The sequence below is a fragment of the Oncorhynchus keta genome, chromosome 11 (genome assembly GCF_023373465.1).
Source record: "Oncorhynchus keta strain PuntledgeMale-10-30-2019 chromosome 11, Oket_V2, whole genome shotgun sequence".
In the NCBI taxonomy this organism is placed as follows: Eukaryota; Metazoa; Chordata; class Actinopteri; order Salmoniformes; family Salmonidae; genus Oncorhynchus; species Oncorhynchus keta.
The window spans coordinates 3,858,490-3,873,680 of record NC_068431.1 but is presented as its reverse complement, the minus strand read 5'-3'; the positions used below and the strand labels follow the sequence as shown (position 1 = coordinate 3,873,680).

The 15,191-nt window shown below is 48.1% G+C and overlaps 1 protein-coding gene across 1 annotated transcript in view; it reads right to left on the bottom strand.

Moving 5' to 3' along the window:
- Positions 1 to 8,913: 8,913 nt before the first annotated feature.
- LOC118379053 (melanoma-derived growth regulatory protein-like) overlaps positions 8,914 to 15,191 on the bottom strand; it is a 28,833-nt gene continuing 22,555 nt past the window's right edge. Inside the window, exons 2-4 of the mRNA XM_052529195.1 lie at positions 11,449 to 11,582; positions 9,665 to 9,775; positions 8,914 to 9,183 (exon numbers count right to left, since the gene is read on the bottom strand). Coding sequence (XP_052385155.1) covers positions 9,160 to 9,183; positions 9,665 to 9,775; positions 11,449 to 11,582 — 269 coding nt within the window. The 3' untranslated portion in view covers positions 8,914 to 9,159. The remainder of the gene's footprint in view (positions 9,184 to 9,664; positions 9,776 to 11,448; positions 11,583 to 15,191) is intronic.

Genomic DNA, 15,191 nt, shown 5'->3' with positions numbered 1-15,191 from the left:
CCTGTCCCTAGCTAGCTAACAGTACACAAAATGAGAAAACGTGTAATGTACCTTGCAGCAATATCAATAATCCATCATGATCTTTGTATGTCCGGTTAGGGTTTAAATTATATTATTATTATTAACCAATAAGATCAGTAACCAATCAGATCAATAGGACTGTAGATGTTTTCATGATGGATTATTGATATTGCTGGAAGGTACATTACACGTTTTCTCATTTTGTTGTCTGACAGCTAGATCCAGGATTCATACAGGTTTAAGTTCAATGTATAATTGAACTGTTGAATGCTTAATATATGTTTATAATGATAACTTACACTGCCCTAGCTAACTGAACAAAGTGCAAACAAATGGTTGGCGGCCCAACCATAGAACAGCCCGCGACATGGTTTATGAAGACAAAACATGTGGCCCGCCAATGCGCGATAGGAAGATAAAAACATAGCGTTATATGTTTGAATGGTTTTTGATAGAAACAATCAGTTTTCTCGTTAGTAATGGTGAAACCATGGCAGTCACAAATCTGCAACGCTTTTTCTGTCGATGGCACTCGGAGGCAGAGATACAGCAAAGCATAATCATTGAAACAATTACTCTGTTTTTATCTAAGCACACTTGTGCTCCCAAATGAAACTTCCAGGTTGCACAGCAAAATATTTATAAGCATGTGCAACCAAAATGGTCGCAGTTTAGAGCCCTGTCCCCATATGCCACACACACCCTACCAGTTTAGAGCCCTGTCCCCATATGCCACACACACCCTACCAGTTTAGAGCCCTGTCCCCATATGCCACACACCCTACCAGTTTAGAGCCCTGTCCCCATATGCCACACACCCTACCAGTTTAGAGCCCTGTCCCCATATGCCACACACACCCTACCAGTTTAGAGCCCTGTCCCCATATGCCACACACCCTACCAGTTTAGAGCCCTGTCCCCATATGCCACACACCCTACCAGTTTAGAGCCCTGTCCCCATATGCCACACACCCTACCAGTTTAGAGCCCTGTCCCCATATGCCACACACACCCTACCAGTTTAGAGCCCTGTCCCCATATGCCACACACACCCTACCAGTTTAGAGCCCTGTCCCCATATGCCACACACCCTACCAGTTTAGAGCCCTGTCCCCATATGCCACACACACCCTACCAGTTTAGAGCCCTGTCCCCATATGCCACACACCCTACCAGTTTAGAGCCCTGTCCCCATATGCCACACACCCTACCAGTTTAGAGCCCTGTCCCCATATGCCACACACCCTACCAGTTTAGAGCCCTGTCCCCATATGCCACACACCCTACCAGTTTAGAGCCCTGTCCCCATATGCCACACCCTACCAGTTTAGAGCCCTGTCCCCATATGCCACACACCCTACCAGTTTAGAGCCCTGTCCCCATATGCCACACACACCCTACCAGTTTAGAGCCCTGTCCCCATATGCCACACACACCCTACCAGTTTAGAGCCCTGTCCCCATATGCCACACACCCTACCAGTTTAGAGCCCTGTCCCCATATGCCACACACCCTACCAGTTTAGAGCCCTGTCCCCATATGCCACACACACCCTACCAGTTTAGAGTGCCCTGTCCCCATATGCCACACACCCTACCAGTTTAGAGCCCTGTCCCCATATGCCACACACCCTACCAGTTTAGAGCCCTGTCCCCCTATGCCACACACCCTACCAGTTTAGAGCCCTGTCCCCATATGCCACACACACCCTACCAGTTTAGAGTGCCCTGTCCCCATATGCCACACACCCTACCAGTTTAGAGCCCTGTCCCCATATGCCACACACACCCTACCAGTTTAGAGCCCTGTCCCCATATGCCACACACACCCTACCAGTTTAGAGCCCTGTCCCCATATGCCACACACCCTACCAGTTTAGAGCCCTGTCCCCATATGCCACACACCCTACCAGTTTAGAGCCCTGTCCCCATATGCCACACACCCTACCAGTTTAGAGCCCTGTCCCCTTATGCCACACACCCTACCAGTTTAGAGCCCTGTCCCCATATGCCACACACCCTACCAGTTTAGAGCCCTGTCCCCATATGCCACACACCCTACCAGTTTAGAGCCCTGTCCCAATATGCCACACACCCTACCAGTTTAGAGCCCTGTCCCCATATGCCACACACCCTACCAGTTTAGAGCCCTGTCTCCATATGCCACACACCCTACCAGTTTAGAGCCCTGTCCCCATATGCCACACACCCTACCAGTTTAGAGCCCTGTCCCCATATGCCACACACCCTACCAGTTTAGAGCCCTGTCTCCATATGCCACACACCCTACCAGTTTAGAGCCCTGTCCCCATATGCCACACACCCTACCAGTTTAGAGCCCTGTCCCCATATGCCACACACACCCTACCAGTTTAGAGCCCTGTCCCCATATGCCACACACACCCTACCAGTTTAGAGCCCTGTCCCCATATGCCACACACCCTACCAGTTTAGAGCCCTGTCCCCATATGCCACACACCCTACCAGTTTAGAGCCCTGTCCCCATATGCCACACACCCTACCAGTTTAGAGCCCTGTCCCCATATGCCACACACCCTACCAGTTTAGAGCCCTGTCCCCATATGCCACACACCCTACCAGTTTAGAGCCCTGTCCCCATATGCCACACACCCTACCAGTTTAGAGCCCTGTCCCCATATGCCACACACCCTACCAGTTTAGAGCCCTGTCCCCATATGCCACACACCCTACCAGTTTAGAGCCCTGTCCCCATATGCCACACACACCCTACCAGTTTAGAGCCCTGTCCCCATATGCCCACACACCCTACCAGTTTAGAGCCCTGTCCCCATATGCCACACACACCCTACCAGTTTAGAGCCCTGTCCCCATATGCCACACACCCTACCAGTTTAGAGCCCTGTCCCCATATGCCACACACCCTACCAGTTTAGAGCCCTGTCCCCATATGCCACACACCCTACCAGTTTAGAGCCCTGTCCCCATATGCCACACACACCCTACCAGTTTAGAGCCCTGTCCCCATATGCCACACACCCTACCAGTTTAGAGCCCTGTCCCCATATGCCACACACACCCTACCAGTTTAGAGCCCTGTCCCCATATGCCACACACCCTACCAGTTTAGAGCCCTGTCCCCATATGCCACACACCCTACCAGTTTAGAGCCCTGTCCCCATATGCACACACACCCTACCAGTTTAGAGCCCTGTCCCCATATGCCACACACCCTACCAGTTTAGAGCCCTGTCCCCATATGCCACACACCCTACCAGTTTAGAGCCCTGTCCCCATATGCCACACACCCTACCAGTTTAGAGCCCTGTCCCCATATGCCACACACACCCTACCAGTTTAGAGCCCGGTCCCCATATGCCACACACCCTACCAGTTTAGAGCCCTGTCCCCATATGCCACACACACCTACCAGTTTAGAGCCCTGTCCCCATATGCCACACACCCTACCAGTTTAGAGCCCTGTCCCCATATGCCACACACCCTACCAGTTTAGAGCCCTGTCCCCATATGCCACACACCCTACCAGTTTAGAGCCCTGTCCCCATATGCCACACACCCTACCAGTTTAGAGCCCGGTCCCCATATGCCACACACCCTACCAGTTTAGAGCCCTGTCCCCATATGCCACACACCCTACCAGTTTAGAGCCCTGTCCCCATATGCCACACACCCTACCAGTTTAGAGCCCTGTCCCCATATGCCACACACACCCTACCAGTTTAGAGCCCTGTCCCCATATGCCACACACCCTACCAGTTTAGAGCCCTGTCCCCATATGCCACACACACCCTACCAGTTTAGAGCCCTGTCCCCATATGCCACACACACCCTACCAGTTTAGAGCCCTGTCCCCATATGCCACACACCCTACCAGTTTAGAGCCCTGTCCCCATATGCCACACACACCCTACCAGCGTGAACCAGCAGGCCTCCCGTCAGCAATACATTATTGATACAATACTAGAATATTGTACAGCACACACCCTGTCTCCCTCCCCCTCTCTCACTCCCTCCTCCTCTCTCACACCCCCTCTGTGTCCCTCTTCTCGAGATGTAGCCTTTAACTGCTTTAGTTAAACTAGCCTGTCTCTCTCTCCTGATTTAGCATTTCCTACTAGCATAAAGTATTTGTTCTCTCTAGCATGGCCATCTAGCATCATGCCTGTCCTCTCTAGTTCCTTTTAGCACATTCCATACTCGACACCAGTTCTGCACTGTCCAAAACAGGGTTTCTCAGGACAGAGTTTGGGACAGGAGAGGCAAGGAACATACCTGAACTGTTGTTGTGACCTCTGGAACCCAAACATCCCGTCCCGTGCTCGACAGGCTTCCTCTTTTTCTCGTCTCTGGACCGTGTTCTGTAGTGTAGAACTGATTGTGAATCTCAGTGGTAGAGCTGTGATAGTAGTGGTGGTGACGTTATATGCTTATTTTTTTATAGCTGCAGTCTGGGCTGGAGCACTGCAGACTGCTCAGGAGAGAAGAGAGGGAGGGAGAGCGCTGATTCGTCTCTCTCCTCTGCAGTGACTCAGCCAAGGACACCAGCCAGTACAGGAGGATCACAACATTATCGTCTCCTCTCCCTTCTTCTCCTATCCTCTCTTCATCCCAGTCTCCTTGAGGTGGGAGGAGTGAGGACGCGAGGAGTATGCAATTGAGATTTTCCCCTAGTCCCTCCCCGCTAGCCCAGAAAAAAATTGCCATTGAGATGTCTCCTTTCTCTACCGTCTTTGGGGAACCCTCTCCACGGGGCGGGTGATAAGCAGGCTAGGGCTGGGGTGATAAGCAGGCTAGAGCTGGGGTGATAAGCAGGCTAGAGCTGGGGTGATAAGCAGGCTAGAGCTGGGGTGATAAGCAGGCTAGAGCTGGGGTGATAAGCAGGCTAGAGCTGGGGTGATAAGCAGGCTAGAGCTGGGGTGATAAGCAGGTGATAAGCAGGCTAGAGCTGGGGTGATAAGCAGGCTAGAGCTGGGGTGATAAGCAGGCTAGAGCTGGGGTGATAAGCAGGTGATAAGCAGGCTAGAGCTGGGGTGATAAGCAGGCTAGAGCGGCCCCGCCCCTACCAGAAAAAATGAGGGAGTGGGATGCCTCACTTCCTCTATCGTCTCTGACAGGAATTATTATGTTTTGACTCAGAAGCCACCTTTGATTCTAAACTGCAGTTTCAGCTCAGCCAATAGGTGGAAGCATATCACCACAACAACACGACAATCTTAGAAAAAAAGATTCCTTACAGAAACAAAAAGGATTATATTGCTTGCTTCATTCTTTTACACCTGCATTGTTTGCTGTTTGGGGTTTTAGGCTGGGTTTCTGTACAGCACTTTGAGATATCAGCTGATGTACGAAGGGCTATATAAATAAATTTGATTTGATTTGATTTGATGTATGGAACCCCCAAAAGTTATACAGTATATACACGGCCCACTACCAAGGACTGTGGGCTCTCCTTCTCTGTGGCCGACATTCTTAAGACAACTAAGCATTAAACCTCGCAAGGCTGCCGTCCCAGAAGGCATCACCAGCCGCGTCCTCAGAGCGCAGACCAGCTGACTGATGTGTTTACGGATATATTCAATCTCTCCCTATTCCTGTCTGTTGTCCCCACATGCTTCAAGATGGCTACCATTGTTCCTGTAGCCAAGAAAGGACAAGGTAACTTAACTAAATGACTATCGCCCCATAGCACTCACTTCTGTCATCATGAAATGCTTTGAGAGGTTAGTCAAGGATCATATCACCTCTACCTTACCTGTCAACCTAGACCCACTTCAATTTGCATACCGCCCCAATAGATCCGCAATCGCCAGCACACTACACTGTCCTAACCCATCTGGAAAAGAGGAATACTTATATATGAATGCTGTTCATTGACGATAGCTCAGCATTCAACACCATAGTACCCTCCAAGCTCATCACTAAGTTCAAAGACCTGGGCCGCCCCCAGGTGGTGAAGGTAGGAAACAACACCTCCACTTCGCTGATCCTCAACACGGGCTCCATAAGGGTGCGTGCTCAGCCTCTTCATGTACTCCCTGTTCACCCATGACTGCATGGCCAAGCATGCCTCCAACTCAATCATCAGTAGTAGGCTTGATTAGAGAGCCTACAGGGAGGAGTTGAGGGCTCTGGGAGTGTGATGCCAGGAAAATAACCTATCACTCAACGTCAACTAAACAAAGGAGATGATCGTGAACTTCAGGAAACAGCAGGGGGAGCACCCCCCTGTCCTTGAGCTTGATGACGAGTTTGGAGGCTACTATGGTGTTAAATGCTGAGCTGTAGTCGATGAACAGCATTCTCACATAGCTATTCCTCTTGTCCAGATGGGTTAGGGCAGTGTGCAGTGTGGTTGCTAGAGTCTGGGCCTATTGGGGATAAGCAGGCTAGGGTGTCAAGTAGGGTGGAGGTGATATGGTCCTTGACTAGTCTCTGACGGAAGTGAGTGCTACGGGGCGGTAGTAGTTTAGCTCAGTTACCTTAGCTTTCTTGGGAACAGGAACAATGGCGGCCCTCTTGAAATATGTGGGAACAGCAGACTGGGATAAGGATTGATTGAATATGTCCGTAAACACACCAGCCAGCTGGTCTGCGCATGCTCCGAGGACGCGGCTGGTGATGCCATCTGGGCCTGCAGCCCTGCGAGGGTTAACACGTTTAAATGTTTTACTCATGTCGGCTGCAGCAGTAATAATGAAGGCTAGACACCAGAAGAGACAGCAGTAATAATGAAGGCTAGACACCAGAAGAGACAGCAGTAATAATGAAGGCTAGACACCAGAAGAGACAGCAGTAATAATGAAGGCTAGACACCAGAAGAGACAGCAGTGATAATGAAGGCCAGACACCAGAAGAGACAGCAGTGATAATGAAGGCCAGACACCAGAAGAGACAGCAGTGATAATGAAGGCTAGACACCAGAAGAGACAGCAGTGATAATGAAGGCCAGACACCAGAAGAGACAGCAGTGATAATGAAGGCTAGACACCAGAAGAGACAGCAGTGATAATGAAGGCTAGACACCAGAAGAGACAGCAGTGATAATGAAGGCTAGACACCAGAAGAGACAGCAGTAATAATGAAGGCTAGACACCAGAAGAGACAGCAGTAATAATGAAGGCTAGGCACCAGAAGAGACAGCAGTAATAATGAAGGCTAGACACCAGAAGAGACAGCAGTGATAATGAAGGCCAGACACCAGAAGAGACAGCAGTGATAATGAAGGCCAGACACCAGAAGAGACAGCAGTGATAATGAAGGCCAGACACCAGAAGAGACAGCAGTAATAATGAAGGCTAGACACCAGAAGAGACAGCAGTGATAATGAAGGCTAGACACCAGAAGAGACAGCAGTGATAATGAAGGCCAGACACCAGAAGAGACAGCAGTGATAATGAAGGCCAGACACCAGAAGAGTCAGTGATAGTGAAGGCTAGACACCAGAAGAGACAGCAGTGATAATGAAGGCCAGACACCAGAAGAGACAGCAGTGATAATGAAGGCCAGACACCAGAAGAGACAGCAGTGATAATGAAGGCCAGACACCAGAAGAGACAGCAGTAATAATGAAGGCTAGACACCAGAAGAGACAGCAGTGATAATGAAGGCCAGACACCAGAAGAGACAGCAGTGATAATGAAGGCTAGACACCAGAAGAGGCAGCAGTGATAATGAAGGCCAGACACCAGAAGAGACAGCAGTGATAATGAAGGCTAGACACCAGAAGAGACAGCAGTGATAATGAAGGCCAGACACCAGAAGAGACAGCAGTGATAATGAAGGCCAGACACCAGAAGAGACAGCAGTGATAGTGAAGGCCAGACACCAGAAGAGACAGCAGTGATAGTGAAGGCCAGACACCAGAAGAGACAGCAGTGATAATGAAGGCTAGACACCAGAAGAGACAGCAGTGATAATGAAGGCTAGTCACCAGAAGAGACAGCAGTGATAATGAAGGCTAGACACCAGAAGAGACAGCAGTGATAATGAAGGCCAGACACCAGAAGAGACAGCAGTGATAATGAAGGCCAGACACCAGAAGAGACAGCAGTGATAATGAAGGCCAGACACCAGAAGAGACAGCAGTGATAATGAAGGCCAGACACCAGAAGAGACAGCAGTAATAATGAAGGCCAGACACCAGAAGAGACAGCAGTGATAATGAAGGCTAGACACCAGAAGAGACAGCAGTGATAATGAAGGCCAGACACCAGAAGAGACAGCAGTGATAATGAAGGCCAGACACCAGAAGAGACAGCAGTGATAATGAAGGCTAGACACCAGAAGAGACAGCAGTGATAATGAAGGCCAGACACCAGAAGAGACAGCAGTGATAATGAAGGCTAGACACCAGAAGAGACAGCAGTGATAATGAAGGCCAGACACCAGAAGAGACAGCAGTGATAATGAAGGCTAGACACCAGAAGAAACAGCAGTGATAATGAAGGCTAGACACCAGAAGAGACAGCAGTGATAATGAAGGCTAGACACCAGAAGAGACAGCAGTGATAATGAAGGCTAGACACCAGAAGAGACAGCAGTGATAATGAAGGCCAGACACCAGAAGAGACAGCAGTAATAATGAAGGCTAGACACCAGAAGAGACAGCAGTGATAATGAAGGCTAGACACCAGAAGAGACAGCAGTGATAATGAAGGCCAGACACCAGAAGAGACAGCAGTAATAATGAAGGCCAGACACCAGAAGAGACAGCAGTAATAATGAAGGCCAGACACCAGAAGAGACAGCAGTGATAATGAAGGCTAGACACCAGAAGAGACAGCAGTAATAATGAAGGCCAGACACCAGAAGAGACAGCAGTAATAATGAAGGCCAGACACCAGAAGAGACAGCAGTGATAATGAAGGCCAGACACCAGAAGAGACAGCAGTGATCAGAGCAGCATAGTATCTTTATTCTTTCAGGTTAAAGCCACAGCGATAACATTAAACAGCTGAGAGGAAGGTTTATTCTAAAGAATATACTGTATATGCATGGTTGTAATAAAGAAACATTATTAAACTAGAACGTGTTTTCATCATAGCTTGTAGATAATAGAGATACTGGTTTGATGATGTCAGGGCTGTCCTCATGTTGCAGTGCGCCAGCCGGGAGACAAAGAATCAGGACACTTCAGTCTTCAGTTACAGTAAAAGTCCCAATTCTGGATAAGAGGAAAAGAAAGGGAGAGAAGAGGAGGAGAGGACCGGAGAGGAGGAGGAGAGAAGAAGAGGAGGAGAAGAGGAGGAGAGGAGTGGAGAGGAGGAGGAGAGAAGAAGAGAGGAGGAGAAGAGGAGGAGCGGAGGAGAAGAGAAGAAAGGAGGAGAAGAGGAGGAGAGAAGAAGAGAGGAGGAGAAGAGGAGGAGAGGAGTGGAGAGAAGAAGAGAGGAGGAGAAGAGGAGGAGCGGAGGAGAGGAGCAGAGGAGAGATGCCTAATATTCTATATCAATTGATTTTGTGGAAAAATTATTCATTATGTGTGTGTGTGTGTGTGTGTGTGTGTGTGTGTGTGTGTGTGTGTGTGTGTGTGTGTGTGTGTGTGTGTGTGTGTGTGTGTGTGTGCGTGCGTGCGTGCGTGCGTGCGTGCGTGCGTGCGTGCGTGTGTGTGTGTATTTGTCTGTGTGAGTGTTCGTGTGTCCACCTACATCAGTCATGACCTCGTTGGTAGCTGGCATGAGAGCGTGTGTCTCCTCGACGACGCTGCTGGGAAAATGTCCCAGTCTTGCCTCCTGTTCCCCGTAGTACGACCCCTGGACCTGGTAAACACACACAGATAGGAGACCATACAAACAAAATAAATATTACTATGTATAAATACTACTATATATAAATACTATAATAAATATATACTACTTTATATGAATACTACTATATATAAATACTACTACACTGCTCAAAAAAATAAAGGGAACACTTAAACAACACAATGTAACTCCAAGTCAACCACACTTCTGTGAAATCAAACTGTCCACTTAGGAAGCAACACTGATTGACAATACATTTCACATGCTGTTGTGCAAATGGAATAGACAACAGGTGGACATTATAGGCAATTAGCAAGATATATAGAGATATAGAGATATAAGATATAGAGATATATAGATATAAGATACCCCCAATAAGTCATTCTGCAGGTGGTGACCACAGACCACTTATCAGTTCCTATGCTTCCTGGCTGATGTTTTGGTCACTTTTGAATGCTGGCGATGCTTTCACTCTAGTGGTAGCATGAGACAGAGTCTATAACCCACACAAGTGGCTCAGGTAGTGCAGCTCATCCAGGATGGCACATCAATGCGAGCTGTGGCAAGAAGGTTTGCTGTGTCTGTCAGCGTAGTGTCCAGAGCATGGAGGCGCTACCAGGAGACAGGTCAGTAGATCAGGAGACGTGGAGGAGGCCGTAGGAGGGCAACAACCCAGCAGCAGGACCACTACTTCCGCCTTTGTGCAAGGAGGAGCGGGAGGAGCACTGCCAGAGCCCTGCAAAATGACCTCCAGCAGGCCACAAATGTGTATGTGTCTGCTCAAACGGTCAGAAACAGACTCCATGAGGGTGGTATGAGGGCCCGATGTCCACAGGTGGGGGTTGTGCTTACAGCCCAACACCGTGCAGGACGTTGGCATTTGCCAGAGAACACCAAGATTGGCAAATTCGCCACTGGTGCCCTGTGCTCTTCACAGATGAAAGCAGGTTCACACTGAGCACATGTGACAGAGTCTGGAGACACCGTGGAGAACGTTCTGCTGCCTGCAACATCCTCCAGCATGACCGGTTTGGCGGTGGGTCAGTCATGGTGTGGGGTGGCATTTCTTTGGGGGGCCGCACAGCCCTCCATGTGCTCGCCAGAGGTAGCCTGACTGCCATTAGGTATTATCGAATAGATAGTTGAAAAACACCTTGTGGATTATAAACAACGTTTTACATGTTTCTGTCGATATTATGGCGCTAATTTGTGAACAACCGGAGCTATTTCGCCTAAAAAAATAATTTTTCTGGAAAAAAGGAACATTTGCTATCTAACTGGGAGTCTCGTGAGTGAAAACATCCTAAGCTCATCAAAGGTAAAACATTTAATTTGATTGCTTTTCTGATTTTCGTGACCAGATTGCCTGCTGCTAGCTAGGCATAACGCTATGCTAGGCTATCGATAAACTTACACAAATGCTTGTCTTGCTTTGGCTGTAAATCATACTTTCAAAATCTGAGATAACAGGGTGATTAACAAAAGGCTAAGCTGTGTTTGAATATATTTCACTTGTGATTTCATGAATATTAATATTTTCTAGTAAGATATTTTGTCCGTTGGGTTATGCTACTTAGTGTCAGTTGATGACAATTCTCCCGGATCCGGAATGGGTAAGAAGCACCAACACTTGCACACCACACACTCACACATGCTCCCCCCCCCACACACACACAGATCCTTACGCTGCCAGCCCAGAACATGTTTCCTCGGTCCTTCAGCAAGGCGTAGACATAGACCACCTGACCCTGACGCAGAGAGATGAAGCGGCAGTCTCCAGGGTAGTAGTCCTCTAAGGCACGTGCTATCAGGATGGGGTCTAACACACACACACACACACAGGTAGTACAATCAGTATATGATTGTAGTTGTTGAAGAAGCACAGTTATGGTAGTATTATATTAACTTACTGGAGGAACACAGGTTTTAACTTTCCAACGTGCTCAGGCCTTGTATCGCCGGGAACAACTTCGGTCCCGCACACAAAGGGTACAGAAAAGGGAATCTCTCATTGACATGCATAGATTTTAGTACTGCTTTAAATAGTTTAAAATATATTATTTTCATATAATCATGTATTCTATCTATAATCAAGTTGATCCCTGACTTCTGTTGTGTGAGCCATGAAGTCGAATATTTCACAAATAAATCACCTTTACCACTTATTTCAAGATACCAAGCCAAGATCCTACGTTGCGGCGTCCCCTGAATGCCCATCTGCTAGCTGTCTAGAGCATATCGGACTGTTAGCTGAATAGGTCCATCGGCCAATTTCTTGGGCCAATATACCTATTTTGCCAATTGGGCAGGACCCCTTTGCAACACGGAACTACTAATCCATCACGACTGGTCAATTCGATGTAACCGCACGAGGAGGCTATAACAGACTTCCTCCGTCGTGATTCTCTGATCCACCACTACGACACCATTCTGTTTTTCGGATGACTGCCTTGCCTGGTTCACCAATTACTCAATTCTCGGGCCGACTCTTTTCTCTGTATATATCAATGATGTTGGTCTTGCTGCGGGCGATTCCCTGATCCACCTCTACGCAGACGACACCATTCTGTATACTTCTGGCCCTTCTTTGGACACTGTGTTAACTAAACTCCTTACGAGCTTCAATGCCATACAACTCTCCTTCCGTGGCCCCCAACTGCTCTTAAATACAAGAAAAACTAAATGCATGCTCTTCAACCGATCGCTTTCCGCACCTGCCCGCCCATCCAGCATCACTACTCGGGACGGCTCTGACTTAGAATATGTGGACAACTACAAATACCTAGGTGTCTGGCTAGACTAAACTCTCCTTCCAGACTCACATTAAGCATCTCAAATCCAAAATTAAATTTAGAATTGGCTTCCTATTTCGCAACAAAGCATCCTTCACTCATGCTGCCAAACATACCCTCGTAAAACTGACTATCCTACCGATCCTCGACTTGAGCGATGTAATTTACAAAATAGCCTCCAACACTCTACTCAACAAATTGGATGCAGTCTATCACAGTGCCATCCGTTTTGTCACCAAAGCACCATATACCACCCACCACTGCGACCTGTATGCTCTCGTTGGCTGGCCCTCGCTTCATACTCGTCACCAAATCCACTGGCTCCAGGTCATCGACAAGTCTTTGCTAGGTCAAGCCCCACCTTATCTCAACTCACTGGTCACCATAGCAGCACCCACCCGTAGCACGCACTCCAGCAGGTATATCTATCTCACTGGTCATCCCCAAAGCCAATTACTACTTTGGCCGCCTTTCCTTCCAGTTCTCTGCTGCCAATGACTGGAACGAACTGCAAAAATCACTGAAGCTGGAGACTCTTACCTCCCTCACTAGCTTTAAGCACCAGCTGTCAGAGCAGCTCACAGATCACTGCACCTGTACATAGTCCATCTGTAAATAGCCCATCCAACTACCTCATCCCCGTACTGTTTTTATTTATTTATCTTGATCCTTTGCACCCCAGTATCTCTACTTGCACATCTCTACTTGCCTATTTATTGCCTTACCTCCCTTATCTTACCTCATTTGCACTCACTGTATATAGACTTTTTCTACTGTATTATTGACTGTATGTTTGTTTATGTGTAACTCTGTGTTGTTGTATGTGTCGAACTGCTTTGCTTTTTCTTGGCCAGGTCATAGTTGTAAATGAGAACTTGTTCTCAACTAGCCTACCTGGTTAAATAAAGATGTTGAAAAGTTGGTGAAATGTCAATTTCAACTGGCTACAACAAGTGCATGCATGCAGGTGTCTCGTGTAAAAAGGCATGAAAAAAGGCATGACATTGGCTGCTAAGTAATACTAATAGCAGCTAACATCGAAGAGACAAAAATTATTTGCATCTCTGTAATTCATTTGAGGTACTTTAGCTAGCTAAAATAAAAAGTGGAACTTTCATAATGTGATGTATGGGCAACCACCGAGCTAGCTTAAAACAAGGCAGAAGCAGTGTCACCATGTCATGTACAGGCTACCATCTAGCTATCTGAGACAAGGCAGAAGCAGTGTCACCATGTCATGTACAGGCTACCATCTAGCTATCTGAGACAAGGCAGAAGCAGTGTCACCATGTCATGTACAGGCTACCATCTAGCTATCTGAGACAAGGCAGAAGCAGTGTCACCATGTCATGTACAGGCTACCATCTAGCTATCTGAGACAAGGCAGAAGCAGTGCCACCATGTCATGTACAGGCTACCATCTAGCTATCTGAGACAAGGCAGAAGCAGTGTCACCATGTCATGTACAGGCTACCATCTAGCTATCTGAGACAAGGCAGAAGCAGTGTCACCATGTCATGTACAGGCTACCATCTAGCTATCTGAGACAAGGCAGAAGCAGTGTCACCATGTCATGTACAGGCTACCATCTAGCTATCTGAGACAAGGCAGAAGCAGTGTCACCATGTCATGTACAGGCTACCATCTAGCTATCTGAGACAAGGCAGAAGCAGTGTCACCATGTCATGTACAGGCTACCATCTAGCTATCTGAGACAAGGCAGAAGCACCATGTCATGTACAGGCTACCATCTAGCTATCTGAGACAAGGCAGAAGCAGTGCCACCATGTCATGTACAGGCTACCATCTAGCTATCTGAGACAAGGCAGAAGCAGTGTCACCATGTCATGTACAGGCTACCATCTAGCTATCTGAGACAAGGCAGAAGCAGTGTCACCATGTCATGTACAGGCTACCATCTAGCTATCTGAGACAAGGCAGAAGCAGTGTCACCATGTCATGTACAGGCTACCATCTAGCTATCTGAGACAAGGCAGAAGCAGTGTCACCATGTCATGTACAGGCTACCATCTAGCTATCTGAGACAAGGCAGAAGCAGTGTCACCATGTCATGTCATGTGAGACAGGCAGAAGCAGTGTCACCATGTCTAGGCTACCATATCTGAGACAAGGCAGAAGCAGTGTCACCATGTCATGTACAGGCTACCATCTAGCTATCTGAGACAAGGCAGAAGCAGTGTCACCATGTCATGTACAGGCTACCATCTAGCTATCTGAGACAAGGCAGAAGCAGTGTCACCATGTCATGTACAGGCTACCATCTAGCTATCTGAGACAAGGCAGAAGCAGTGTCACCATGTCATGTACAGGCTACCATCTATCTGAGACAAGGCAGAAGCAGTGTCACCATGTCATGTACAGGCTACCATCTAGCTATCTGAGACAAGGCAGAAGCAGTGTCACCATGTCATGTACAGGCTACCATCTAGCTATCTGAGACAAGGCAGAAGCAGTGTCACCATGTCATGTACAGGCTACCATCTAGCTATCTGAGACAAGGCAGAAGCAGTGTCACCATGTCATGTCATGCTATCTGAGACAAGGCAGAAGCAGGCTACCATCTAGCTATCTGAGACAAGGCAGAAGCAGTGTCACCATGTCATGTACAGGCTACC